Source organism: Setaria viridis, chromosome 8 (genome assembly GCF_005286985.2).
Source record: "Setaria viridis chromosome 8, Setaria_viridis_v4.0, whole genome shotgun sequence".
NCBI lineage: Eukaryota > Viridiplantae > Streptophyta > Magnoliopsida > Poales > Poaceae > Setaria > Setaria viridis.
In genome coordinates, this window is record NC_048270.2 from 22,913,852 (window position 1) to 22,941,460 (window position 27,609).

General features: G+C 42.8%; 3 protein-coding genes across 6 annotated transcripts; all 3 read left to right on the forward strand.

The window, feature by feature from the left end:
• The first annotated feature begins 1,257 nt into the window (after positions 1-1,257).
• LOC117834387 (probable receptor-like protein kinase At5g20050) lies at positions 1,258-1,766 on the forward strand. Its single transcript, XM_034713980.1, has 2 exons — positions 1,258-1,398; positions 1,431-1,766. The coding sequence occupies exons 1-2, from the start codon at positions 1,258-1,260 to the stop codon at positions 1,764-1,766; spliced, it is 477 nt and encodes a 158-aa protein (XP_034569871.1).
• A 1,384-nt stretch (positions 1,767-3,150) lies between these two features.
• On the forward strand, positions 3,151-9,508 carry LOC117833539 (DNA replication licensing factor MCM2). The gene is made up of 18 exons (XM_034713089.2): positions 3,151-3,301; positions 3,420-3,658; positions 4,387-4,574; positions 5,193-5,386; positions 5,530-5,719; positions 5,827-6,046; positions 6,132-6,339; positions 6,497-6,631; positions 6,711-6,902; positions 6,987-7,159; positions 7,227-7,415; positions 7,507-7,623; positions 7,708-7,792; positions 7,876-8,028; positions 8,102-8,227; positions 8,336-8,518; positions 8,801-8,962; positions 9,052-9,508. The coding sequence occupies exons 1-18, from the start codon at positions 3,299-3,301 to the stop codon at positions 9,166-9,168; spliced, it is 2,874 nt and encodes a 957-aa protein (XP_034568980.1). The 5' UTR covers positions 3,151-3,298; the 3' UTR covers positions 9,169-9,508.
• A 10,709-nt stretch (positions 9,509-20,217) lies between these two features.
• Positions 20,218-26,892, forward strand: LOC117833345 (bifunctional dihydrofolate reductase-thymidylate synthase). Of its 4 annotated transcripts, XM_034712800.2 has the most exons (13): positions 20,264-20,413; positions 21,441-21,518; positions 22,007-22,533; positions 22,634-23,033; positions 23,110-23,154; positions 23,903-23,968; positions 24,754-24,815; positions 24,889-24,963; positions 25,066-25,231; positions 25,458-25,581; positions 25,894-26,000; positions 26,121-26,233; positions 26,544-26,892. In XM_034712800.2, the coding sequence occupies exons 2-12, from the start codon at positions 21,453-21,455 to the stop codon at positions 26,229-26,231; spliced, it is 1,749 nt and encodes a 582-aa protein (XP_034568691.1). In that variant the 5' UTR covers positions 20,264-20,413; positions 21,441-21,452; the 3' UTR covers positions 26,232-26,233; positions 26,544-26,892. The 4 variants fall into 4 exon arrangements, 3 of the variants coding, with proteins under 3 accessions (XP_034568692.1, XP_034568691.1, XP_072151844.1); XM_034712801.2 differs by lacking the exon at positions 21,441-21,518 and having other exon boundaries at positions 20,255-20,413; XM_072295743.1 differs by lacking the exon at positions 20,264-20,413 and having other exon boundaries at positions 21,473-21,496.
• Positions 26,893-27,609: the final 717 nt, after the last annotated feature.

The following is a 27,609-nucleotide window of genomic DNA, read 5'->3' on the forward strand; positions in this document are numbered from 1 at the left end:
GGGAGATGAAGCAGACCTCTTCAGCAGGGCTCGACGAGGGATGCCTAGGTGGGGTGTTGTCGTCGTAGAGCAGGTGAGGGTGTGGCTCGGGGACCCTACTAGCGCTGTCCCGCAAACCCGGCGGCCCCTCCCCAGAGGGCGACCACTGCTGGTTGGGGTCAGGTCGTGGCAGTGGCGGGCGACGCTCACGCGAATGGGTGGCGCGACAACGGGAGGAAGCACCATGGTGAGTCCGGCCCGTCCTGTGCTTCGGTGAGCGACCGTGACACAAGTGGCCCTCCCAGGAGTTTGTCGGAGAAGGCGTGCAGCCGTGTGCAGTGTGCCCCACCGGAATTGGGGGAGGTGCGGTGAGCGCAGACCAGCTTATGCCCCCACCCTAACTGGATGAAGCGGAGCTCATTGGGCTCTGTGGGCGCTTGCAGTCCCTGGCGAGATGCTAGAAGCTGCGGCATCGGAAGCGCCGAGTCGGCAAGCGACACTAATCCACCAGGTGCTTGAAGGAGAGTTAGTTGAGACAGCGCCCTAAGAGCTCCGACGGGATGCGCCTGGCCGCCGGCAGTGCTTGTGCCTTGGCTGTGAGCCGTCGCTGGGTGAGTCACTGCCGGCACCTGCGTCGGGACTTGGTTCGGCTCTCCGTCATGGTCCAGCATCCTTCATCGTAGTTGGGGCTAGGTCTGCCTCCAGCTGGATGACCACCGACCGCACTCGGCTCCGCACGGCGACGTACTCCGTCCACCGAGGTGGTAGGCCATGAACCAATCGCGTCTGGCCATGGCGTCGTTTCTGATGGCAGCCATGGCGAGCTCCGCCTTGTGGCTCGAGCCGGTCATGGACAGATCTAGGCACGTGTAGAGGAGGAAGCTTGGGGGGGCAATGTCAACGAGGAGGGGGCGGTGGCTGCGGTGGTCCCTGGCGAAGGAGGAGCGCTCAGGAGCACGTCACAGTAGGAGGGGCGTGGTGAGGAAGCGTAGGTGGAAGCAGCATTGGAGTCAGAGTCATCCATCCATCTCATTATTTACCTTGCCCGCCAGATGCGCTGCTAGGGTAGAAGGGCTCCACGTCGGGGGATAGGCTGGAGGGGAAACGGAGGCGGCTAGGGCCTAGGGTGGTGGTCGCCGGCGCTTGAGTAGAGGCCAAAGATGGTTGGTTGTGGGGACCGGGGGAAGGAGAGCCGGGAGGGGAGCGAGAGAGAGCCATCTCTCATGACCCCACATTGAGGAGCTACCGCGAAAGTTCTCATATGACGAGATCCGAGCCATGACCGGGGACTTCAGAAGCATGGTGGGCTGCAGTGGCTCCAACGAAGTCTTTCGAGGCGTCCTCGATGGCAGCACAGTGGTCGCCATCAAGCGGATCACCAGCAACAAGCCCGTCGATGAGGCCGACTTCCTGAGAGAGGTCTCCATCATCGCAAGCGTGCACCACTGCAGCCTGGTACGGTGCACCTCCTCAGCTACTGCCTCCTGCGCGGGGGTGGCAGCCAGTACCTGGTGTACCCGTTCTTCAAGCACGGGTCGCTGGAATGGTGGCTGTTCAACGGCGAGGAATGGCGGCGCCTCCTGCCATGGCTGGCGCGGCGACGCATCACCGTTGACGTCGCTAGAGCGCTCCCGTACCTCCACCACAATTGCCACCGGCGTATCGTCCACCTTGACATCAAGCCGGCCAACATCTTCCTCCCGTTTCGTGAGTCTGATGCCAACCAAGCACGCCACCGGAGAGGAATTGAATCCGCCTCGGTCCTAGGCTCCCGGCTTCGAGATTGATTCAGAAATGCACGCATGCGTGGAAGAAAGGGATTTTTTTTTCAAAATCATCAAGAACTACGTCCAGTCTAACTCCAAGGACTGCGTGTTGATTATAAAAAAGTTGTGGAACTTTTTTGCAAAACTACCTGATAGTTGGAAGAAACTACCGCACTTTAATATTTTATATATATATATATATATATATATATATATATATATATATATATATATTAGGTAGAGATAAGAAATCATTATAGGCATATATGGTTTCATAACGATTTGAATACCACGTACTGAATTGTTCAAACCCTTTGGAAAAATATCTTTTGCGTTCCAAATATAGTGTTTATTAATAACTAGGTTGGTGTTTGAGGGAAGGAAAGATAAGTGTTCAAGGCAAATGTAGTGGGTGAGACTGTGAGAAGAGAGGACTAGAATTTGTTTTTATTTTTAATTATTCAAATTTTATTAACATCATGTGATCAACAGTTTGCGAATCTACTTCTTCTCAGATGATTTGATACGGCACGGAGACCCTACTGCTCCACATATATTGATGTGGAGGAGGCTTAGCTTGCAGTTGTGGATTGAGCTAGGGCCGAGGGGTGAGTTTTATACTTGGGCCTAATGTGGTTGGCCTTGTCATCCCAATTTGGTTGGCATGGCAAGGAGGCGTTGTATAAGAGCCCCTTCTGGCCAACGCCCTCTTTGTTGCATATTCCAGTCTCTCTAACACCAAATTTAATATAGGTTGAATGGGTGATGCATATACAAACTTAACTTCATTATGTCATCCTCTTGTTTTGTTGATATTGTAGATACAGTAAGCGTTAGAGTTTGGGTTTGTAGTGATTATGCATTGGTTTTGTTGATATTACGAAAAGGAGACATGCATTTTGTTTCTGCGTGTAATTTGTACCTATTTTCAGTGTTAATATAAGCTAAAATAATGCCTGCAGCCGTGCCTAGTCGTTTGATAGTCAGTCCAGCTATTTATCGCACCATGTATTCATGTAGAATGTGTTTGCATTGGGCTTTCAAAGATTAATTGGTTAAATTTATTGCTATTAAATAGTTTTGCTAGTCAAAAGGACAATCAATACCTTCAAATGTGTTTGTTTCCCTAAAACTTCAAAGAAAAAAAGCAGAAAATGACCGGCAGTGCTGTTGGGCCAAGTTGAATGCAAAAAGGCCGCCTGTCAGCCGTCCATTTAGCCCAAAACAGACTAAGGCCTTTCCTCAAATAAAAAAAAAACCAAGGTCAATAGCCCATCATGACTCGCAGCGCAGCGGCCGGGCGCTGGGCCGGGTCCCCCACGCGCGCACGGGTCGGTTCGGTCAGTCCAGTCCAGTCCCTACGGTCGCCTCCTGCGCGGGAATCCGCTCGACAATGGCGCCAAAATTTCCCGCCACTCCCCCCGGCCAGCGCCCGCCGCCGCCTCCCTCATAACACACCGCGCAGCCATTCCCGCCTCTCCCCCAACACCCCCGTAACCTAGCCGCCGCTCGCCTCCTCTGAGCCGTCCAGACCCTTCTCGCTCGCCGGCGCAATGGTAAGCGCACGAGCCCTCCCCCTTCCCTGCCCCCTTCTCCTCCTCCTCCTTCTCCGCCGCCGGATCTGATGAGTGATGACCTCCGATTGCTGCGCTCGCGTGGCGGTGTCTCGTGCAGGATGACTCGGAGAACAACGCCCCCTCGACGCCGGGGTCCCCCGGGTTCAGCACCGACCGGCTGCCGCCCAACACCACCACCAGCCGCGGCGCCACCGACCCGTCGTCCTACTCCGACGACGACGGCGAGGCGGAGGTCGACCCCCACGTGCTCCCCGAGGACGACGACCCCGCCGCCGCCGCGCCGGCCGACGAGGAGGACGAGGAGGGCGAGGACCTCTTCAACGACAACTACCTCGAGTAAGCCGACTCTGAACCCTGCTGCGGTGGCAGCTGCCCGGGATCTGTTGTGATGCAGGGGTTTCGAGTGGACAGGAAATTGGGGCCAGGGGATTGGCGGATTTATAGATTTTGGCTGGTGATCTGGTTAGAGATCTGGGGTGTTAGGATTTGCTGTCATGATTGACCTCACGAAGTAGGCCAGTTGTGGTATTCAGAGAGGACGGAATGGTCATTTTTTTACTGAATCTCAAATTTGTGTCAAAAAGCTGGTGTTATGTCTGGCTATAGACTTTAACAGGAATTCTGGCAGAAAATTGAAGCTCAGTAGGTAACTACGGCACTAGAGTAACCAAATGCCAATTTGTTAATTAACAGTAATTTGATGGAAATACATTAAACACATAATCAGTGCCAATTTTTCTTTAGCATTCTCTGAACTTGCTAAATTGAAATCCCTTGCGTGAGATGTTTGTTAAGAAGTTGCCTGCTGCCTGGATGCACATCAGTGTTCAGTCACACATTGTTAGCAAAATAGAGTGATTATAGCTTTAGGTAAATTTCCTATGTACTATCTGTTTTTTTCGGCTTATGTTCCTAATTAATAGTTTATCACAAAAGCATGCATTTTTCCCCATGATTGCCATGAATAATCCAATATCTGCATCCAACACAAACCCATTATGCATGTGTTGGCTACTCCAATATCTGTTCCATATTCATCCCTCCCTTTATTTTCTTGATTACAGTGATTACCGAAGGATGGATGAGCATGATCAGTATGAGTCAGTTGGTTTAGATGACTCGTTGGAGGATGAGAGGAATCTTGATGAAATTATGGCTGATCGAAGGGCCGCAGAAGTGGAGCTTGATGCAAGGGATGTGAGGACTGGTCCAGCAGCTGACCGGAAATTGCCAAGGATGCTCCATGATCAGGGTAATGGTGTCAAAACAAGTTCTAGTTTTGTAGAATTTGAGAGCAAATATTGGATTTTGTCTTTTTCATTCATGTTTTGGATTGAACTACTCCTAGTATTTGGGATACGAACTTAGTTGCATCTTTGGGTTCTGTAATTTAGTTGCATCTGCTTCTTTTGTGTGTAGTTTTAAGTTTTCACTCTCATTTGATGACTTCACGGTGTGGTGAATACTTTTCTGTTAAAAAACCTCAACTCGGAAGATTGCACTTTATGCGGAATATTGAGTTGGATAGTCTCCGTCCATCAACTGTTATAACAGTTAAAAATGTCTTTTATTTCTCCAGCACCTGGGCTTCATGTGAAATCTATGTTTTAACTGTACACTAGTTTGTTGCTGAGAAAGTTAAGAGTGGTTGTGCTTGAGTTCATGTCAGTATAGTAAGTGTGCAATGAGCGTTAGCAGTCAATCTTTGTTTTGCTGCAGTAATGAATTATGTCTATATAACCGATTGAAAACCGATAGCTATAAAAATGGTAACATGATTGTCTTAGTTAACTTTTTTTAATGCATATTAGAGTCCAAGATTTACATGTCAGCAATGGTATATTGAAAGCTCTTTTCTTTGGTGGTGCAGATACAGATGAGGATATGAATTTTAGGCGTCCTAAAAGGCACAGGACTAGTTTTAGACCACCTAGTGGACCAAGAACACCAAGAAGTGATGATGATGGTGATGGTGCCACTCCTAGTTCACCAGGAAGGTCTCAGCGTGGCTATTCTGGTGGTGATGTGCCTATGACTGACCAGACTGATGATGACCCATATGAGGTATTTGCGTATCAATTTAAATTAGGTTTTGCTGTTGATTTAGAACGAACTGGTTCTATCATTAGTGTTTATATTGTAAGCCTCGGGTTCTGCAGCTCTGGATGGTTGTGCAAGGCTTTTAAATGACCATACTTTTTCTGCAGGATGAATTTGATGAAGAAGATGAGATGAACATGTACCGTGTCCAAGGTACACTAAGAGAGTGGGTCACAAGAGACGAAGTCCGGCGCTTCATTGCAAAGAAATTTAAAGAGTTCCTCCTTACATATGTAAACCCAAAGAATGAGCAAGGAGAGTTTGAGTACGTTCGGCTTATTAACGAGATGGTTTTAGGTATCATTTGCTCCATACCTTTTCAGTTGACATGAGAAAAATGCTACAATTTTTAGCTGGTAGTATGAAATCCTTGCTTCTCTGACCCTTGCCTATTTATTTGGCAGCTAACAAGTGTAGCTTGGAGATAGACTACAAGCAGTTTATTTATATACATCCAAACATTGCCATCTGGTTGGCTGATGCACCTCAATCAGTGCTGGAAGTTATGGAGGAAGTAGCCAAAAATGTTATTTTTGATCTCCACAAGAATTACAGGAACATCCACCAAAAGATCTATGTCCGAATAACCAACCTTCCTGTCTATGATCAAATACGCAATATTAGGTAAAGAGCGTAGTTTCTTGTACATTTATTTTTTAGCACTATGATTAATTTAGCATGTTCTAATGTCCAACTTTTCTCTGGTCAGGCAAATCCATCTCAACACAATGATTCGAATTGGTGGTGTTGTTACTCGACGATCTGGTGTCTTCCCTCAGTTGCAGCAGGTGAAGTATGACTGTAGCAAATGTGGAACTATCCTGGGCCCTTTCTTCCAGAACTCCTACACTGAAGTGAAAGTTGGATCATGCCCTGAATGCCAGTCCAAAGGACCATTCACAGTCAATGTTGAGCAGGCAAGTTACCTAAACCAACAACACTTTTTCAGTCCTGTGTTCTTGTTATGTGATGTTAATATAGTTTCTTTTTTGTATATGGGTTATTTTTTAATCCTGGTAATAAAACTAATTGGTCTGTGTAGTCCTAATAACTGAACTTTTTTTTTCCATGCAGACTATATATAGGAACTACCAGAAACTCACTCTTCAGGAGAGCCCGGGAATTGTTCCTGCTGGCAGGCTTCCCAGATACAAGGAAGTCATTCTTTTGAATGATCTGATTGATTGTGCTCGTCCAGGAGAGGAAATTGTAATTTTTCTACACCTACCTTGTCTTTCAATACATATTACTGTTGGAATTAAACTGATGTTCTGCTCACCATTTCCAGGAGGTCACTGGGATATACACAAACAATTTTGACTTGTCTTTGAATACAAAGAATGGTTTCCCTGTTTTTGCTACAGTGGTAGAGGCCAACTATGTGGCAAAAAAGCAGGATCTCTTTTCTGCATACAAATTAACCGACGAGGATAAGGCAGAGATTGAGAAGTTGTCCAAGGATCCAAGGATTGGGGAAAGGGTTCGTTACTCTACTCTTTAATCTCTTGATGCAATGTGATATGCAAATATACATTCTCTCACTTACGGCACTTGAACTCAACAGATTGTCAAATCAATTGCACCATCCATTTATGGCCATGAAGATATTAAGACTGCCATTGCACTAGCTATGTTTGGCGGACAAGAGAAGAATATCAAGGGAAAACATCGCCTAAGAGGCGATATCAATGTCCTCCTCATGGGTGATCCAGGCACTGCAAAATCTCAGTTTCTAAAGTAAGGACATAATCAATCACTTCTCATTAGTTCCTCAAGGACGCACCACTAATTTGCCATCTTGTAGGTATGTGGAGAAAACAGGACACAGAGCGGTATATACAACTGGAAAAGGAGCCTCTGCTGTTGGTCTCACTGCAGCGGTTCACAAGGATCCAGTAACACGAGAATGGACACTCGAGGGAGGTGCACTAGTTCTTGCTGATAGGGGCATATGCCTTATTGATGAATTTGACAAGATGAATGATCAAGATAGGTATGAGATAACATCTGCACTTGGATCTTCTGTACTATTAGCATCTAAATTTATATCTTCTGAAGATATAATTCTCTTCTGATTGTTCCAGGGTGAGTATACATGAAGCCATGGAGCAACAAAGTATCAGTATATCGAAGGCAGGAATCGTCACATCTCTTCAGGCTCGATGCAGTGTTATTGCAGCAGCAAACCCAATAGGAGGAAGGTAGCTTCAGTTACTTGCATGCCATCTAATACCAGTGCCTAGTACCAAGAAAATTACTGAATGCATTCATCCTTGATTTCATAGATATGATTCATCAAAGACATTCACTCAAAATGTTGAATTGACGGATCCCATTATTTCACGTTTTGACATCCTTTGCGTGGTTAAGGTTTGGAGCTGATCTTCATGTGTGATGTATTTGTCCCTTGACCAGTTGTCAATCAGTACTGAACTTTTCTTTTGGGAATGTAGGATATTGTTGATCCATTCACAGATGAAATGCTTGCAAGGTTTGTTGTAGATAGTCATGCCAGGTCCCAACCCAAGGGAGCTAACCTTGAAGACAGGGTTCCAACCGATGTGAATGATGATCCATTAGCTGCTGCAAGACAAGCTGATCCAGATGTATGTATCCTTGCTATTCAACTGAAAGAAGTTTTTGGTCTGTTTTGTGGCTAACAGAATGTTATATTTTCAGGTCCTTTCTCAAGACATGCTGAAGAAGTACATAACTTATGCTAAGCTGAATGTATTTCCCAAAATACATGATGCCGACCTGGACAAGATTAGCCATGTTTATGCTGAACTCCGACGCGAGTCCTCTGTAAGATAACCTTCCTTCTTGGCCTTGTTTAGGGCTTTGTGTGGATTAAATTTCTTATTGGTGTACTTGAAAACAAGGAAGTAAAGTAGTTTTGAACTATTTTTGCAGCATGGTCAAGGGGTTCCGATTGCAGTCAGGCATATAGAATCAATCATCCGAATGTCAGAGGCACATGCGAGGATGCATTTGAGGAGCTACGTGTCTCAGGAAGATGTTGACATGGCCATCCGTGTCTTGCTTGACTCTTTTATTTCCACTCAGAAATTCGGTGTGCAGAAAGCACTTCAGAAGGTAAATGTTCAACTTTTCTATGGCCATAGAATCTCACACAGTGCTGCATAAGTTATAAATTACATATAATTAGTAAAAAGTGTGTCTGTCTCAACTTTTCTGAGCTACCAAATTGTGCCAGAATTGTTAGTAAATGCAATTACATGCGCATTTTCTAGGTCCTGTTGTACATTGAGCTAATAGTTTGAGTTCAATATTGAACCCTCTTTTGCTAATCAGTGTAGGTTCTCTAGAACAATCGATTGTCCTGCAAATATGAACATAAGTTTCTGTTGTCCACAGAATTTCAGGAAATACATGACATATAAGAAGGATTACAATGAGTTGCTTCTGCTCCTCCTGCGCACACTGGTCAAGGATGCTCTGCACTTTGAAGAAATCGTGTCAGGAGCAACCTCACGCCTCACTCACGTCGAGGTCAAAGTGGAAGACCTGAAGAACAAGGTAACACATTCATCCATGCCTCCATACACATCCCAAGAGTACATATGTCTGAATTCTGACTTCGATATACTTGATATATACGTTGACAGGCCCAAGAGTACGAGATCTACGACCTGAAGCCGTTCTTCTCCAGTGCACACTTCAGAGACAACAGCTTCATCCTGGATGAAGGGCGCGGCATCATCAGGCATCCAGTGGCAGCATGACAACTCACTTACCTCCTGTCTACGATTAGCGTAGCTTGACACCCTGGATGAACAGCTGCAGCCGCCACTTGCAGGCTAATCAAACTACTGAGAGTGTCCGACTGCCTTACCAGGAGATAGATTGTTGTGCGTTTATTTCAACTTCTGTATGGCTTGACTGGGTTCAGAGTGTGTCATGTAAAGTGTCCAAACATTGTGTTGTCTTAATGGGATCATTGGTGCTCAATGGTATTATTTAGACAATTTCCTTGGTGTAATGAGTTAATGACCTTGTCTTCATACACAGAACAATGTAGTTAGCATCAATTGCCAGTACTTGGGTAGTTGGGTTGTTTTTTCATTTGAGCTTGTAGTTGTATTGTATGAGGTGCCCCTGGAATTTTACTGACCTGGGCAAGATAAGGCCATGTCAATTATCTACAGTCATTGCAGAAGATAAGCTGTTCATGTGCGAATTTTTACAATCAGGTTAACCAAGCAAATCTAGTCATGCTATTGCTAGGCATAGAACTGCAACAAAGGGCATTTCACTGATGAGTTCAGTACCAAAAATCGCACCCACACAAAACAGCACCCTGACTTATGAAAACCTGAGAAAAATCCGCTCTCACAAGTTAACCTGAGCAAAATCAATGGCTTGCTGGAGTTGGTCCATGGCTTACTGGAGTTGCAGTTGGAAGTTTTCGAGTTGCTTGAAACGTGGAATCGATTGGACTCATTCCGAAGCAAACATACAGATGGAAATGTCACCTTAACCTCTTCTCTGTTCTGTTTTTTCCCCCCAAAGAACCTTAACATTTATTGAGTGCTTTGGCATGACAAGGAAGCCGGAGGATCAATATATAGTACTTACAGACACGGCCGAATGTATATACCGCATCTTTTTTCCCTCAGAAAATAAGGACGTGTCCTGTTATTGGGATGGATTTTATATCAGTGTTAGCTTGACTTGATGGTAGGCCTGCTAATGGGGCTGTTACCCGCCACTTACACACCCCGCCCCGAAATTTGTGGAAGTCAATTACACACCCGCCCCACCCCAAAATCACAATTAATTAACCCACCCAGCCCCGCCCTATTTAGCGTGGGTGCCAAAGCATGCAGCAGTCGCCACCGGCATCCTCTGTCGCCCCCGTTGCCGGCCTCCCGCCCGTCTCCATCGCCGCTAGCCTCCTGCTCGTCACCGTCACCGCCGGCCTCCCTCCACCATCCCCTCCCCGCTCACGCCGCCGCCGCCCCGCTCCGACCGCCGCCGCTCGCTCCACTCCCCCCTCCGGGTCGTAATCACCGTCGTCCGCCTTCCCTTCCTTCACCTCCTCCTCCGCCACGACTAGGAGGCGGTCTGGCCCCGCCGCCGGGATGCGGAGCACGTGGATGGCGCCGAAGTGGGGGATCTTGTGCACAGGCCAGGAGTGCGCGGCAGCGGCAGTGGGCGGCGGCAACTCCTGCAGCGCAGGACCGCGGGGGGCCGTCTCCACCTCCTCCTGGATCTCCACCTCCTGGATCTCCTGCGTGGCGCCGACTGGGCTAACGAGCCGGCAGGGCTGACGAGGCTGCCGCCGTGCGGCGGCCTTGTGCTGCTGCCCCTTCTTGCCGTCGTGCCTGTGCATCCTGAGCTCGGTGGGGATCTGCGACAGCAGGTTGGTACTGGCAATGGCCTTGTGTGATCGGACCATCGGCTGCCGCTCCAGGCTCAGGCATATCACGATGGACAATGGGGAGGCAACCCGCACCCAACCCACATTAGCAGTAAACCCAACCCGCCCCGCCCCGGAAGCAACTGCAACCCATTGATACCTATCCCAGTAAGCCCCATGTCAGACCCCACCCCGAAATCCTCATTTCCACCCGCCCCATTAGTAGGCCTACTTGATGGGATGACAGTATGACATCCAACCACGTGTACATTTGCAGTCAGAACTGAACGTCTTGCGTGTGAATTACTCCCTCCGTCCCAGAATATAGCTATGTTTCGATTTTTTTCAAGTCAAACATTTTCAACTTTAACTACAAATATAGAAATAATCATAAAAACTAATAACATAAACATAATGTTAGTAGATTTATCATGAATCCAACTATTACAATATGTAACCTTTTCTATTTGAAATAAATTATTTTTAGAGATATTGAGACTTTAACCTCCTATTTCCTAACCATGTGTCCTCCTAAAATCTGGTTTGTGCCCCAGATATAACCTCAAAGCGTCCCAAATTGAGGAAGTCCTCCTTAAACCTTAACGCTGATTAAACCCATCCAAAATTGTGAATCACCTGGTTTCTTATATACCTGGTCTAGTGGTTTATTTCTAAGGTATAGAGGTGGTTATGGGCTGAACCAAACGGTTTCTACTCTCTCGTGTCGGGTATGGGTGGACGGTTTCACAATGGGAAGTGCCTCTGAACCTGGAACATGTTTTGCCGATGCCCCTCATTCCGAATAAGCCAATCAGGCAATCAGTCCATGGAGAAGTCTACACCCTTTGGAGAAGTTGTGCTGCATGTGCAGCCCATTAAACTAGGATATGAGGAAATCCAAAATTTTAAAGATGTAAATTCAATGCCACAAATAAGCATGAAGTACCTCCAAAACTAGCAGTGATAATAAGGATTTTTATTTTTCTGGCTGTGTCGTCATGCATATGGAAGAAATCCAATAGAATCCGGCTGTTATGGGATAGAATTAGCTAGGATTGATTCATTGTAATCCCCTGATTAGATTTCATCGCTACCTCTAGGATCCCTTAATATCTAAGCCACCATGCACTATATAAACAGTCCACGAGGCTCATTACAGATTATATATTCGCAATATTCATCTTCTCACGGATAACTTGATTCACTATGGAAAACTTACAGAACCAGTAGTTTCGTTCGTATGAGTTCTTGATGAACCTAACTACATAGCAACTTCCAGGTATCACCCATCAGCACAGGAGAACGTACTCCTCAAATGGCACTGCGACTGTTCTCAGCAGATCGACCCACCATTTGACTTGTGCTTGTATACAAAACCAGTCTGGTAAAATCAGCACATTGTTCCTGCCCTGCTGCATTTGACTAGAAATTTGGACCTTGACCATGGTAGTTAACGCTACGCCAGTGCCAGCAACCTTGAGCCAGCACAGATGTTGTCTGTGCTGGCGGGCGAGCGCCCGCTAGCACAGACCGCTCTCTATTGGCGGGCGACGTTAGCCACCCGCCAGCACAAATGCTTTATGTGCTGGTGGTGTGGTTACATCACCCATCAGTACAGATGGTTTCTGTGCTGGTGGGTATTTGTGCCGCCCACCAGGAATATTTTCCCATTCAATATATTATTTCCCGTAAGTTATTTATAATTTTTATTTCCCGCCAATTTTTAGCCGTCAAATTGAAATATGTATCTCCAACCACCTAACAACAAACTTGAATAATAAATAATTCACATTATTAAAAATTGTATCGTACATAATATATACTTTTATTAAAAATCCAACATTTAGAATAGAGCTATTCTTTGCTACACTAATATTAAAACTATTACGCCCATCTACGAAGATTTGTGCACTCATCCGCCATCAACACGCCATCTTTATCAAAGAATGCTTCATCCTCATGACAAATCTCACGTAGAATGAATCTCACCATGTTTGTACAAATGTTGTCGATTTGCTTGTCTTCGATCTTGCTACTATCGATGGCAGGCATCTGCAGGTATACAGTAAATGAAGATTAGGATGTATTAACATTAGGAAGTTAGGACATGGCAGTGTATAAGAGATTTGCATCTTCAGGGTTCATTTGGTACGTTCCATTGTTTCTGATGAACTCGCATACGTAATATCCCCGTAACACAGAGTCAGGAGGTTGCTTGTAGCACTGCAAACAAATAGAAAAATGATAAGTTGTTATTAATGACAAGTCTACATTATATGAAAAAAATCAAGTTTTTAGGTTCTTACAAATCTATGATATATTATTTTCATAGCTTTCATCCTTTTTGGATTGTGGACCCTGCCTTTTAATATGTAAAGCTTGTACGCACTTTGAGGATATAAAGACAAGAGTTAGTAATACAACTTAGGTGCATAGAATATCAAAATGCATTTAAGTACTTTTGTATAATGCCTATAAAATCCTTATACCTATCTCTATGATAGCTGGCTGAGTCGAGGACCACTGCTTCTCCTATCTTAGGTAAAATAATGATGCAAATCCAGTGGTCTCTGCATTATATTAAAATATTTTATATTATAGATGGCATTAAATAGCACCTAGTGTATATATATATAGTAATTAAAACTAGCTTACTCAAAACGGTAAGGAGCCATGATATAATCCTTGTCAGCCTTTTTCTTCATTACTTTTGTAATATATAATATATACAGACACTTTGTGCATTTCTTTTCCGTGGACTTTTATTTTTATAGCATGTTTCTCCGCTTGTGTCTCTGCTGCCGGCGGGCACTAGCCCGACGGCCCCGGTCACCTTTGTGCTGGCGGTGCTAATTCTACCCACCAGCACGTTAATTTCGATATGCCAGCACAAATCGTTTCTGGAGCAGTTATATTCGTGAAGGAAGTCGTTGAATATGCTTTCCTGGTGTCGCTCACCCCGAAGGAAATTTAAAATGCGGATGCCAATATCAGCTTAACCATGATGGAGTGCTTCGGGGCCGCGTGAGAAGAAGGTTCGGGAACGGAGAAGAAAAGGGCAGGAGAGCACAGAATTAAGGCGTCGACGTACTTATATATAGACACAATTGTGTGTGGGGGGGGATGCATTGTTTTTTTATTTGCATGCGCTTCATTCTGTAAGAAAATAATTAAGTAGAACATTTCTATCTCTAAGATTTTATGAGAGAGGCGCACAGCTCATACAATTTATTTCAACAACAAAAGATTGGTCTTCTTTTCGGAGGGAAAGAATGAAAAAGACGCACTGTACATGAACTTTAGGAATATACATCTTATCCATAGTTTCCCTGCATCTTTCTTCGCAAAACCAAGCTTTCAATTGCACATGCACCTTTCAAGAGGAAAGCGCATTTGTTCCAACATGCTGAACAATTATTGTTAAATTACAGTGACTTAAAAAAATGTAGCAATCACGAAATTTTATTTCTTACCCATACAATTTATTTAACTTAATTTTATTGTAATAACTAAATATTAAAAACATATTTACTCTATTTTTCCCCTACGTAATATTGATCAAGTTCTTTTAACTAATACGAATCATATATAACAAGCAAGCTATCCATCAAATTCTAGCTAAAAATATGTATAAATAAAAATCTTCTCCATTCTCCCTCATTCTAAAAAACTCAATTTTCTCCCTCTCTAAAGCATAAACAAAGCATAATAAAAATAAATGAAGGGAGGATGAAATAGCTAACTTTCACAACACTTTGGATGAGTGAAATCCCCATGAAAATAAGGAGAAAAATTTGGGCAGCACCTCCCTAAGGTTGCTTGCTCGCCATGTAGAGGAGGATGAAGCTCTCGATCTCTGGTGGAGTGGTTCGGGCTGGGGGAGAAAGAAGAGTCTCGGGCAGGTTGGATTTATAGGGGAGGAGATTTTGTCCCTGTTGGAAACTCCAACTGGGACAAAAGACACCCCGTTTTGTCCCGGTTGGTAATTCCAACTGGGACTAAACCTTTTATCCAGGGTTGGAATTACCAACCGAGACAAAAGGGGGTGTCTTTTGTCCCGGTTGGAGTTTCCAACCGGGACAAAGGGGGGGGCGTCGGTGCAATTTTTTATAGCCATTACAATCGGGACTAAAGAGGGGGCTTTAGTCCCGGTTGCGCCCCCCCCCCCCCCTCCTCCCCCCTCCCCTCGGGGGGGGCGGTGGCCTTCGGTGCCTCATTTTTGACCCAGGGCTAAAGGCACTTTAGTCCCGAGGTCAAAATTAACCGGGACAAAAGCACTTGGATGGAAGGTCAGTTCTCCAGCAGTGAAACCAATATGATCTAATTAACTAATCTTTAAAATGTTCTTTTAAATATGTTCACAAATATTGAGGTTGTTGTTATGTCTTTCATCATTACTTATGTGGATTGTTTTATGTTTGCGGATGACATAGCATATGTGGTGTGTACTCTTGCAGTTGCAACATGTTATTGCAGCATGTGCATTCATGTCATGAGCATGCACATTTGAGCCAGGTCAGTGAGAAAGTCATATAACTATTCCGGAGTGCACTTCAGCCAGGTCAGTGAGAAAGTTATATGACTATTCCAGAGTGCTCTTAAAGTTTTTCGTAGTCCTATGGATGTGACCGTACTGGTACAGTATCGTATGTTGTCTGAGGAGGAGTACGATGCAGCTTCATACCTTGTTGGGTATGGAGGCATTGGACATGGCATATGCATTCCATTTGCACTCCGAAAACCTAACTCGACTTTACATCCAATACTATTTTTATACTCTTCCTAGACCCTAACCTAGATGGAATCTCGACGACAGCCGTGCTACAGTAGCACATCCCTTTTGTGGGTGGGTTGGGCCGGCTCTCGGGCCACGCCCTAGATACATAAGAACAACACTTTAATTGTGAGAGCTTCAACAACGAAGACCGACTTTTTAGTTATGGTGCCACCCTCTTTATATGATGGCTAATAATAAGTTATATTAATTACATTTAAACCGTTATCTGAACCACTGCCCTATCTGAATACTTGAAAACAGAACGGCCATTATGTTTTACAAATTTTGCGTTAATGCTTTACAATCTATGCTGGGAGGATTGATCTTCATCTCCGAGCCCTTCATTGGAAAATCACACTCAGGCACTGAGTCTTTGCGCCTAAAGACTCGAACAGTCTTTATCTTCATGCTCCCATGCGCTTGGTCCCATCCGTTGGACTAGAACATTGGGTGAATCTACGGGTGGCTTCGCCTGTCAACTGTCATCTCCTGCCTTGCTTCTTTCCGATGACATCAGCCTAAGGAAACCCTTTGTCGAGGTCAAATTAAACTTGGGCCCTCTCAGATTCAGGACATGACCTTATCATCAATACAAGATCTTCTGAAGGGTTGAATGGGCTTGGTCGAAGGCCATTCCCTGACAGACATTTTTTTCATCATTTTATTTCCAGATGCTGTTTGTATAGGACGTATATTTATACCTGCGATTGCATATGGCTTTATCTGATGGATGACTACTTTATGTTTCCAGATGTCCGTTGATCCTAATTTTTTTTCCTAGGCTTCTTTCGAGATACACATTAATGGAGATCTCTACTACTGTGGTAAATATATTGAAACCAGAACTTCTTTAGGCTTTTGGTCAGAGTGTTTTCTGAAGTCATCTACATTACCTTTATTGCAGAACTGTTTCGCCAAATGCCCGCTATAATTTTGTAGTCGAGTCTTGCATACTTAATTGATTAATCACGAATCGTTCTCGGTACTACTCAATTTCAATTATGTGACTGTTTTACAATATATGGAACAGGCAAAAAAAATCAATTGCACTATAACCTAACATTTAGTAGGTAGTACGATTATCTATAGGATCTTGAGCACTGAATGCTGACTGCGCATGCAACTGGGTAGCTAGTTCATGTGCTTGAATATGGCAGAAAATTAATCGTCCAAATTGTAGGTCGTTTTGACTTTTCTAGGTTCATAGATATTATAAAGATTTTTCTAGGTTCATAGATATTATTATTATAATATTTATGGACCTAATAATATCTATGAACCTAGAAAAGTCAAAACGATCTACAATTTGGGACGGAGGGAGCAGTATTCTTCCTTCAGGTAAACAACTGACTAGGCAGAAGAGGAGCCTACAACAGTATCAAACTGAGCATGCTTTAATCAACAAGCAGGCATGGGACAATATAGATAGAACTCGGCAGGAATGAAGATCAATGGTGTAAACTATGTGGTGCATCTCCATAGAGCACTAGATGTGTTCCCATCAGAGATATCCATGGTGTTTAGAGATAATAGGGCCGAGAGGCATGTGGAATTTTGTATTTGCGGTAAATAATGCGCATGTCTCATCTTATGAGAAGACTGGTGTTCTGTATATGTGGCTACTTGACAGTAGTTAATTTTGAGACTGAAGTTCTACTAAACCGGAGCTCATGAGCTGAGTGACCTAGACCTCTAGGCCCATGATGTTTATTGACTATGCATGGGAAGGATAGAGGACATGGGTGCTTTGGATAAAACGAACAAAATCCGTTGGGTGCATGTGTGGACAGTGTGGTCGTCTATCAACAAAATCTTGAGGTGGCGTTCCATACATATAAGAGCTGACAAGGCATGTGTCACTTTCGCATGAGACGATTAGCGCACTGGTCGAGTTTTTTACAAAGCATCAGAGGAGAATAAGAAACAATAGACGTGGTTCATGAGTTGATCAAGGTTTGGCTCTTGCTCGCGGATGCGTTTGGTTAGTTTGAAGGAGAATAGATTTGGTTTAGGCCCCTGTTTGGCTCCCGCCAGGTATGCTCGCGCCGTAGCTCCGGGCACGCTGCAAGTGTGGCGATCAAAACGAGCACTGCACATTTGCACGAGTTTAGCGTCCAAAATCACTACGCGGATGCGGCAATGAGTGCGAGTTTAGCGTCCAAAATCACTACGGGGATGCGGCAATGAGTGCGGCACGGCACAAGTCTGGAAGGTAAACAAACACCACTGGCCTCATTGGCCTCGTGCTCGGTGCCGTGCGGCTGACCATGGGCGTTTGGGTTGGAAGCCAAGCAAAGACAACCTTAACATGTTGTTGGCTCCTGCTGCATTTGGTTAGTTTGAAAGAGAGTAGAATTGATTTAATGTGATGCGTTTGGTATGTAGAGACACTGTTTGCATTTGGTACGTAGAGATACTGTTTTTGTCTTGTAGAGATATTTTACGTTGTTTCTATATATAGAGTCATAGGGGTTATTTTCCAATATGTTATAGAGGTGCCACTACGAACATTATTTTTGTCTTCTAGAGATATTTTATGTTGTTTCTATAGAGTCATAGGGGTCATTTTCCAATATGTTATAGAGGTGCCACTACAAACATTGTCTCTTTGAATGAAGAGATATTTTTATAAGTGTTCCTATATTTTTTAAGACAACTTGTAGTGTCACAATATTATGTCTCTATCTTCTACATGACTAGAAATATATTGCAAAAATATGATAATTTTGCAATGATGGGTCTTTGAACTCAAGATCTCAGACTGCATTGCACAATACTCCACATACTAACTAACTCAACCTCACACCAATTGTTGCGTCTTTACTTAGTATAATTCTTATGAGTATACCTCAATAGTCTAAATAGTGTCTCAAGATATTACAGTGAATGTCTCAAACAATGCCTTTATGGGGGTAAAGTCAATTTTAAGTGTCTCAAATATGCTCCTAAAATTCTATATTGGCATTTTACAAAAATGACTTAGAAAATGTCTTTATGGTTGCAAATATCTCAAGTAGTGTCTTAATACATATGATACTTTCTAAAGTGCCACAAAAAGTATCTTTATAATACGTTAAGACATATTTATAAGGGCAAATTATAAAATGTCTATACAAAAGTGTCTCTACTTAAGGTTGAAGGAGAATATAATTGGTTTAATTTGTTAAGGTATTGTTTGACCCCATAACTATTTATAAAGGACATGGAAGGTAGGCACGCAGAATAGGGAGCAACATGACATTTAGACGATTGCGACGTACGGAACGACAAGGGTAGAAAGTCTCGACCCAGCCCTTAGATGCTAGAGTTGATGAAATAGTTGGGGAAGAGATGCTGATGTTGGCAACGAGTGTGTGCTAAACAAAACGAGAAGATGGAAAGGGGCAGATAATCCAACATAAGGCAAAATGGTCAGGAAGTTGTAAGGGTAGTGCTCGAAGAAGACAGTGAAGAACTCGAAGTCTCGAACACAAAGATCGGTTGTTGACAACAGCATCATAAGACGTTGCAACATGGCTAAAGAATTGCGGCACACGGGATCGGCGAAGTAGACACAAGGGTTAGTAGGCATCGGTGAGGGCACAACATCAGTTAATGGTAATGTCCACTTTGCGGCAGCATGGGAGCATGAGAAGATGACGCGGTGGCAGCCTTTGGTTTTAGATGAGGCCACAATACGTAGTGATGAGCATGGAGGGGATAAAAGGGGAGAGGAAAAAGAGAAAAGGGAAAATAATTATCTAACATACAAGTGGATCCTACATGGGAGACAGTGGGGGATAGATTTTTTAAAGGAAAAAGTCCCTTCAATAAATTATGTTTTGGTTCAATTTACCTCCTAAACTATGCTATTTGGTATTTAGTTCAACTTACCTTATAATGCAATTTGTCCTTTTGTTTCTCCGTACACAAACTGAATTTTAATTTGAAACTTTGCAGGGTGATATTGGACATCATAATCTATATTAAAAATATTTTATAAAATTTTTATCATTATTTTTATATAATTTGGTATCTCAAGGATAAATTTTATTATTAAATATCCTACTTTTATCAAAATAATGATAAAAAGTTTAAGATATATTTTTCTAACCTGTCTTATCTTGTCTACTATCATCCTGCAAATAATTTATTATGTTAAAGGGTAAATTAAACCATATGGCATAGTTTAGGGGATAAATTAAACAAAGAAATACTTTAGGGGTTATTATACTTGAGGGGAGTAATTTAGCTTTTTTTTTAAATATGTTGTTAGTAGTCTAAAAATATAAAACAGTATTATCAAATATATTTTGGTTGAAATACAAAACGTGGTATTAGAAAGGGAGAGAAAAATGGATTTTGGGAAGTTTGCCAATTGCTATAATATGTCGCAGCAAAACATTTTCATCATGTTTTTAACAACTTGGTAGGAGGTTTTTTTCGACAACAGCCAACGTAGGCTAGCCACGCACTATGAGTGGGTATAATTAATTGAGACTAACAAATTGAGGTAACTGAGACTGAAATAAAAAATACTGTCAACTACCCAAATTAAGATCTAGAGCAAGACCCAACGCAAGTACCCAACCATCCCAAACCGAATTTATACGTGTCGTTAAATTTTGGTGAGGCATTCTTTTGGATAACCGAAATTCAGAAGAAAAAAACCGGAACCGATCTGCTCCATTCGGTCCAACTGCACCACTGCCCAGCAGTCCCGCACAGCACACGGTTTCACACTGCCCAACCCCTCCAAACCCCGTTCTTTCCTTCTCGCGCAACTTCGCCGTCCCCTCCACCCCGCGCCCGCGTCGTCTCCGGCCGCGCGCCGCCGGATCCCTCGCCGCCGGTGAGCCCATCCCCCCCTCCCTCTATCTCCCTCCCCACTTCCCCCCTCCTTAGGCTATCGCGTTTCGGCCCTCGCTCTCCTCCAACTGCAGCGTGGCGAGGAGCCCTAGCGCGGGGGTCCGTTTGTGGTAGCTGGAGGCCCCGTGTGCAGTTACGAGCGGTTGCAGTAACGATTCGATGGGTGAGATTCGATTGGGTGGTACTCGTGTTGCTCGTTGGAGCAGGAGTCGAGCGCCGTGGGGTTTGCTGTGCTCATGTCCCTGTTCATCGTGTTGGTTGGGTACTGATTGCGCTTTTGTAGGTTTGGACGCGCAATATTTTTAGTAGAGTCTCCAGTTAGTTTGATTGAATCGGGTTGATCTGGATGTGAAGTCCTTATGGGTCAGGAAATGAATTTATTTTTGTGGGAATTGGAGGCCGTTTTGTGGCTTTCTTTTGTCGGCTTGTTCTCTCTTCATAGTAGTAACAATTCCTGCATTTTGGAAATTTAGAAGTTTAACTGGTCAGACTAATCTGTGTAGTAGTAACTATTCCTGCATTTTATAATTTAGAAATTTAGAAGTTTAACTAGTCAGTTTCACCATTTTGTTCTTCCTTGGTGTTTGATTCTTGAAGTATTAACACCAGCTTCTTAGTTGCTTCTGTTGTTAGTTCACACCAGCTGATGTAGTTGTTGCTGTTATTGATATATCATTCTTAAGGTGAAGGTGTTGGGTTGCCATGTGTAGTTATGGTCCCTTTAGGTGCATCCAAAATATATACTAGTGTGTACTGCAATGCAATATATCATATATATGTGATTGTATCATGGCCTTTTTGAAAATCCAACTTCTTTCCCATTTTAGGATAAACTTGCAATCTTATACAGTTCAATTGATTGTATCACACTGTAATAATATTTTCAGGATTTATGGACAACATACCATGCTGCTTTGCTGTCTCCTCTTTCTTTAACCAGCTCACTGTTTTTTATTTTTCATTTGCTGAAGTAGTGTAATAAACAATGGTATTTTTTTTGTCATTTCTAGTTCTGGATCCAGATGTTAGTGGCAGAAGTGCTCAGAGCAGGATCGTACATCTCTAGGTTTTCTCGACATGCATGCAAAGTACTACTAGCGAAATCTATTGTTGGAGCAGTTTACTTGTAATGTGCTTTTCTGTCCTAACAAAATACAGCCCCTTGCCTGGAGAGGTTTCAGACTGTACTTTGGTGGTCAAATCTTCGGAGAAAATCACTGCATACCTGTTTTGCAGATAATTTTCCTGATGAACTGTGATGGTTCTTTACCATTTCTTTCATTTTTAGCTGAGCTTTAGAAAATGAAATATGCATGCACTTGTTTGTATTAAACTCTGGAAAATATTGGGCCTTTATTTTCCTATTAATATAATGATACGCAACTCTCCTATGGGTTGGAGAAAAAAATATTGGGGTCTTTATAGTTTCAATTCTGTTTATATGCATAGAATTGCTTGTATTAAACTCTGAGGAATAATGGGACCACTGTAGTTCCAATTCTGTTTACAATTCTGTATGATTTATTTTGTAATTTTGATGAAATTGCCAGCTTATAAAATGCTTATGCAAATTCAGGTTGCAAGATTTTCCAGCATTGGTTATTCATCTATTTCACAAGTTAAGAAACATCAAATTCTGGATGTGAGCAACAAAATAAGTTCTTTCCTCTTTAGCCAGCCCCGACCGATATCAATGGCTACAGCTCCGGCCAATGGTGATTCACAGAGTGGCCCTCAGAGGAACTATCAGGTTGTTGTTGCTGCTACTCGTGACATGGGCATTGGGAAGGATGGGGTCTTGCCATGGAAGCTTCTTGGTGACCTTAAGTTCTTCAAGGAGGTTACACTTTCAACATCTGACCCTGCCAAGAAGAATGCAGTTATAATGGGAAGGAAAACGTGGGAGAGCATTCCTGTAAAGTCAAGGCCATTGCCTGGTCGTTTGAATGTCATACTTACTCGATCTGGTAGTTTTGATTTTGCTACAGTAGAAAATGTTGTTATCTGTGGAAGCATGAAGTCTGCCCTGGAACTGCTAGCATCAACTCCATATTGCGTATCAATTGAGAAAGTTTTTGTTATAGGGGGTGGGCAGGTACTGAGGTAAGTTATTACCTTATGGAAGAACATATTTTACATATACTCTGTTCCATGCAATTCTCTTATAATGATATATTCTCTCTTCTGCAAAATCTTTATGTAGGGAGTATCTTAATGGACCTGCATGTGAGGCCATCCATCTAACTGACGTTCAGTCCAGCATTGAGTGTGACACTTTCATACCTCCAATTGACTTCTCAGTGTTCCAGCCATGGTATTCATCTTTCCCGGTGGTTGAGAGCAACATTAGGCATTCTTTTGTGACCTTTGTTCGTGTTAGAAAATCACTGGAAGAAACTCATGTCTCAAATGGAAAGGAATCAACTGAGGTGGATACCAAGAATGACAAGTTTGAAACAGAGAACTTCTCTTTTCTTCCCAAGATGATATTTGATCGCCATGAGGAATATCATTACCTTAATCTTGCTGAAGATATTATAAAGTCTGGTGCTCAGAAAAATGACAGGACAGGAACAGGAACGTTGTCAAAATTTGGGTGTCAGGCATTTCTCCTTAAACCTTAACTTTGAATATTTCATTTGATCAACAAGAAATATAATGTCCTCCTTTTTTTATTAGATGCGATTCAACTTAAGGAAAAATTTTCCTCTGTTGACAACAAAGGTACGTGAACATATATTTGTAGTTTTCAAATTTAACATTGAGTCAGAACAAGCAATATAACTTTCCAGCAAATTGTTTATTGTTTTATGATTTGTAAGGAAAGAAACAAGGGGAAATCAGCATATAGAATATTGTATCTTTGTCATGCTTTGGGCTTGTTAATTGTCAAATGCATGCTTATTATGTTTCTTATGTGCCTCCCCCCCCCCCCCCCCCCCCCCCCCTGTTTACAGTATTTGCAATCAAGTTGATGCTGATTTTATTTTATTCTTTTATGATTCCCTTAAGCTCTGTTTGAAGATCTTGACTGAGATTCTGAATTGCCAATTTTTGTTGAATCATCTGTGATAGTGTAGTTATTGTCTACACCAGATAGCTAGAGCCCTAACATTGTTTTATTAAGATGGGCATACTGTGTGAGACTAGAGTTTCTACATTTGATTCTGCAGTGCGTTGTGTTAATAGAGCTGCGTGCTTCATTTGTTGTTATTACACAAGTCGCAGATGACAGTATATGTGGATGCAGTGCAACATTCTGTTCAGCCATGCTACCACTTTGTAATGCACTCTTTTCTGTGCATACCTGACAACTGTAAAACTTTCCCCTCACCATGTGAACAGAGAGCCTTAAGGCTATTCCTTGTTAAACATCAGGAGTCAAAAGTCCAAACAAAAAGAGTTTGAATAACTGTGTTACTATATTTATCTACTATTGATCACTAAAGCAATGACATGTGCTCTTTAACAGAGGGTATTTTGGCATGGTGTCGTTGAAGAACTCCTATGGTTCATCAGTGGTTCAACAAATGCAAAGGTACACAAACTTAAAGCATTTATTGGATCTAGTGTTGCCTTTAGCCAAACTTACCCAATATTTTGGTTTAATGTAGTCATTTATAACTTAGTCTATATCCACAACCCACATGCCATGACGTAGCGCTTTTCTCAAATTTTTCAAAATTCTACCAATCATTTTGCAACCTAATTCTAGGCAAAAATAAATTCCATGCTCTTTTTTATTGGGACTACCCACAATTTGGTAAAGTTTTGTTTCATTTGTTATTCCCTTCAGTTGCAAAACGCAAGTCCTCTATAGTTTTTTTTTCAACTTTGCACCAAACAATTTCTGGGTACTTCCCTTCTTTCTTCTGGGTACTTGTGTTCTTTTTTCACCGTTGGCTGAATGCTAATTTTATCAATAAATAAATGGGTTCCCTTCTCCTGTTTTATCTTAGAAATATTCACAGCAATCCAACTCATTAATAGTGTAAGACTAAGCTGTTATTTTGTTTTCTGTATACTGTTTGTCTTACTGTATTAATTAGAGACAGATAGGAGTAGACATGCATGAGAGTCAAAGAGGAGAGCTCATTGATTAAAGAGCTGTTATTTTCTGCAGTGCTTGCGCCAGAATCCACTGTTGCTATGTACTTAGGCCTCTTTGAAATGTGAGAATTCTTCCCCAGATCCTGAGGGAATTAAAATACATCTTGAAATTTCCTATTTTCCATAACATGCCCTTAGTTTTTTTTATCAAATTAGGTTTCTGCCCCAGTCACATATGTATTTTGTATGCTGATATATTATATTCATTCATAGGTTCTACAAGAGAAAGGTATTCATATCTGGGATGGCAATGCTTCAAGAGAGTATCTTGACAGGTATCTCTTCTATTGAATACAAGGTGCATAGAATTTGTACTTCGGTTCTAATCCATGTGGCCATCTTTTCTAGTGTTGGCTTGGCACACAGGGAGGAAGGTGATCTAGGTCCAGTTTATGGATTTCAATGGCGACACTTTGGTGCTGAGTAAGCTTTCATTTCTATCCTTTCCTCCCTACTCTCTCCGTCCCAGTCTCGCTAATTCTCTCTCTTGGTCATGTTTTCTAATTAAAATGACATATGTGACAGATACACAGACATGCATGCTGACTACACTGGAAAAGGTTTTGATCAGCTAATGGATGTGATTGACAAGATCAAGAATAATCCTGATGACCGGCGAATAATTTTGTCGGCATGGAATCCTTCAGATCTCAAGAAGATGGCTCTTCCTCCTTGCCACATGTTTGCACAAGTTAGTATAATTTGTCTGCTTGTTTTAAGTCTAGTTTTTAACTATCGGGCCATTTTGACTTGTCCAGCGTGTTACCCTTGTTCTGATTCCTCGTAATTTGAAGATTAGTTACATATACTTTTTAGTTGCAGTAGATTGGCAAACATAAATTTTGGCCTGCTAATGATATTTTTAAGAGTCAAAGCACGTTGCTTGCCTATTTATGTGGTAGTTTTTTGCCTTCCAGTTTTTTGTTGAGAATGGGGAGCTATCCTGCCAGATGTATCAACGCTCTGCAGACATGGGACTTGGTGTTCCATTCAACATTGCATCATATTCTCTTCTTACATACATGATTGCTCAAGTTTGTGGTATGTTCTTGTATGCCTTCTTGTAAGATTTTTTCTTACTGTGCATCATAATACATACCTAATTGGTTGTACCGTATAGCAGTGTGTTAATTTTGATTAATATGAAACATAGATTTTGTGAACTTTGATTTTGTTTGTCATTCCATACATTATGCTACATGTTGTTGTAACATGTTCTGAATAATTCATTCTTCTGATGCAAGGATTTGCCTGTATGTTGTCCATTTGTTTCTTTTGATGTTTCTAGTATCTAACTGATAGAAGCAGTAAGCTGTTTTGCAACTCTAACCCTTTGTGTCCTAATGTTGCAAGGTCTTTCTCCTGGGGATTTCGTCCATGTTATAGGGGATGCACATGTCTACAGAACTCATGTTCGAGCTTTGGAGGAGCAAATTCAGAAGATGCCTAAGCCATTTCCAGTGAGCAATTCTTAACAGAATTATTTCAAAATAAATATAAAATTTGCAGAAGAAAATGAGATGGTTTGACCTGTGCTTTTAAACATTCTGTGCCTAAATTCTATGCTGGTCTTTGTGCAGATTTTGAAGATAAATCCTTCAAAGAAGGATATAGATTCTTTCGTGGCATCAGACTTCAAGCTAGTTGGCTATGATCCTCACCAGAAGATAGAGATGAAAATGGCAATATAATGGTAACGTTCTATCATTTGTACAGATAGATAGCCATGTTCTTTTGTCATTGCAAGTTTTCTTGACACAAAACAAAGTGGTAATGCTTCTGGCTGTGTACTGCATTTAGCCAGTATTAACCTTATCTTCCAGTTACATGCTACTACGCCCTCATGCTGTTGTATTGCTCGTTCTAACCCTGACATTTTAGTGGTGTGCTGTAACTGCACTGTTCACATTTCCGCTCATTGATCTGGAACTAAAGCCATTTTACGATGGACCAAAAAATTGTTACATCTGCATTGCTTCACCATCATTCATGTTTTTATGCAGGCGGCTCAGCTGGAGCCCCAGCCTATGAGCTCGGCGAAATTCGTTGGACTGCTACTATATATTTAAGATTAACCGGACATGGCACCAACTTGTTTTTGGTGATGGTGCCGAATGTTCGTTCAACTGGGAGATCTTCCCCACCTCCCCTATTTGGGGTTGCACTCAGGCTGCTTATCTGAACTCTACAGGACCTGCTCCCCTTTTATCCGGAGCCGGTGTTGTTGCGAGTGAGCTGCTTCCGGGCAACGCCCTGTTCCAAAGGGTCGACTGGCGTGTGCCCCGTGACGATGTACTATCCGTGTCACTGAATTCGTTTTACTTGTTAAAACTCGTTACTGTTTGATGCCTACATGTGTGTTCTGTCTGGTTCTATTTCCTTTCGACGTCAGATAACGACCTGCATGCTTTAAGCATGCGATCCGCTGCTGTTTTTCTTTAGACATGTGCTGGAAGTGCGAGCGGCGTGCTTGACAAAGGTACGAGTCGCTGGTTGTGCGTTGGCCGTTGGCCCCAGTTTCTCAGGGTCTTCTTGCCCACCTACGTGCTGAAGCAGAAACTGCAGAGTCGGTTTTTCCAAGCTCACAGCCATGTGGGTCAGGGTCTGCAAATGTGGCATACCAGCCAAATCCACCACGGAATATAGACGCATTCTATAATTTTTATTCATTCCAGCTTGGACTTACCATTGTTTCCTCTCAAAGCATACCATTTTTGTATATTTTGAAACAAGACTCCAGTTACATCGTTTTATCATACAGACTAAAGAAATATACTTACACAAATAAAAAAGCTTGACTCCTTTTTTAAAGAAAAAAATATCTCCGTGTGTTTTCTTTCTGTACGAAGAAGCTATACGAACCTGTCCTGGCATGTTGTGCAGATACTTGAGCAAATCTAAGTTGCAGTTGCATTAGCTCTTTTTCCTTTTTTTCCCCCCCCCACATGGGGCAGGGGCAGGCAGACGGAGGCGAATCGGAATGTGACTTCTGCGTGGCCAAGTCAGTCACGGTCCGTTGGTGGAGCACGGCCGTTGCCAAGGGACGCCGCTGTCGTGAAGCCCCTTGTT

Excerpts from the sequence above, each read along its gene's own strand:
- LOC117834387 (XM_034713980.1), top strand. The coding sequence starts at position 1,258 with ATGACCGGGGACTTCAGAAGCATGGTGGGCTGCAGTGGCTCCAACGAA. Across the intron at positions 1,399-1,430 it reads AGGCCGACTTCCTGAGAGAG|CCTGGTACGGTGCACCTCCT; the intron begins GTCTCCATCATC and ends GCACCACTGCAG.
- LOC117833539 (XM_034713089.2), top strand. Across the intron at positions 6,632-6,710 it reads CTCGTCCAGGAGAGGAAATT|GAGGTCACTGGGATATACAC; the intron begins GTAATTTTTCTA and ends CACCATTTCCAG. Across the intron at positions 6,903-6,986 it reads ATCCAAGGATTGGGGAAAGG|ATTGTCAAATCAATTGCACC; the intron begins GTTCGTTACTCT and ends TGAACTCAACAG.
- LOC117833345 (XM_034712800.2), top strand. The coding sequence starts at position 21,453 with ATGTTAGTGGCAGAAGTGCTCAGAGCAGGATCGTACATCTCTAGGTTT. Across the intron at positions 25,232-25,457 it reads CTTGCCACATGTTTGCACAA|TTTTTTGTTGAGAATGGGGA; the intron begins GTTAGTATAATT and ends TTTGCCTTCCAG. Across the intron at positions 25,582-25,893 it reads CATGATTGCTCAAGTTTGTG|GTCTTTCTCCTGGGGATTTC; the intron begins GTATGTTCTTGT and ends TAATGTTGCAAG.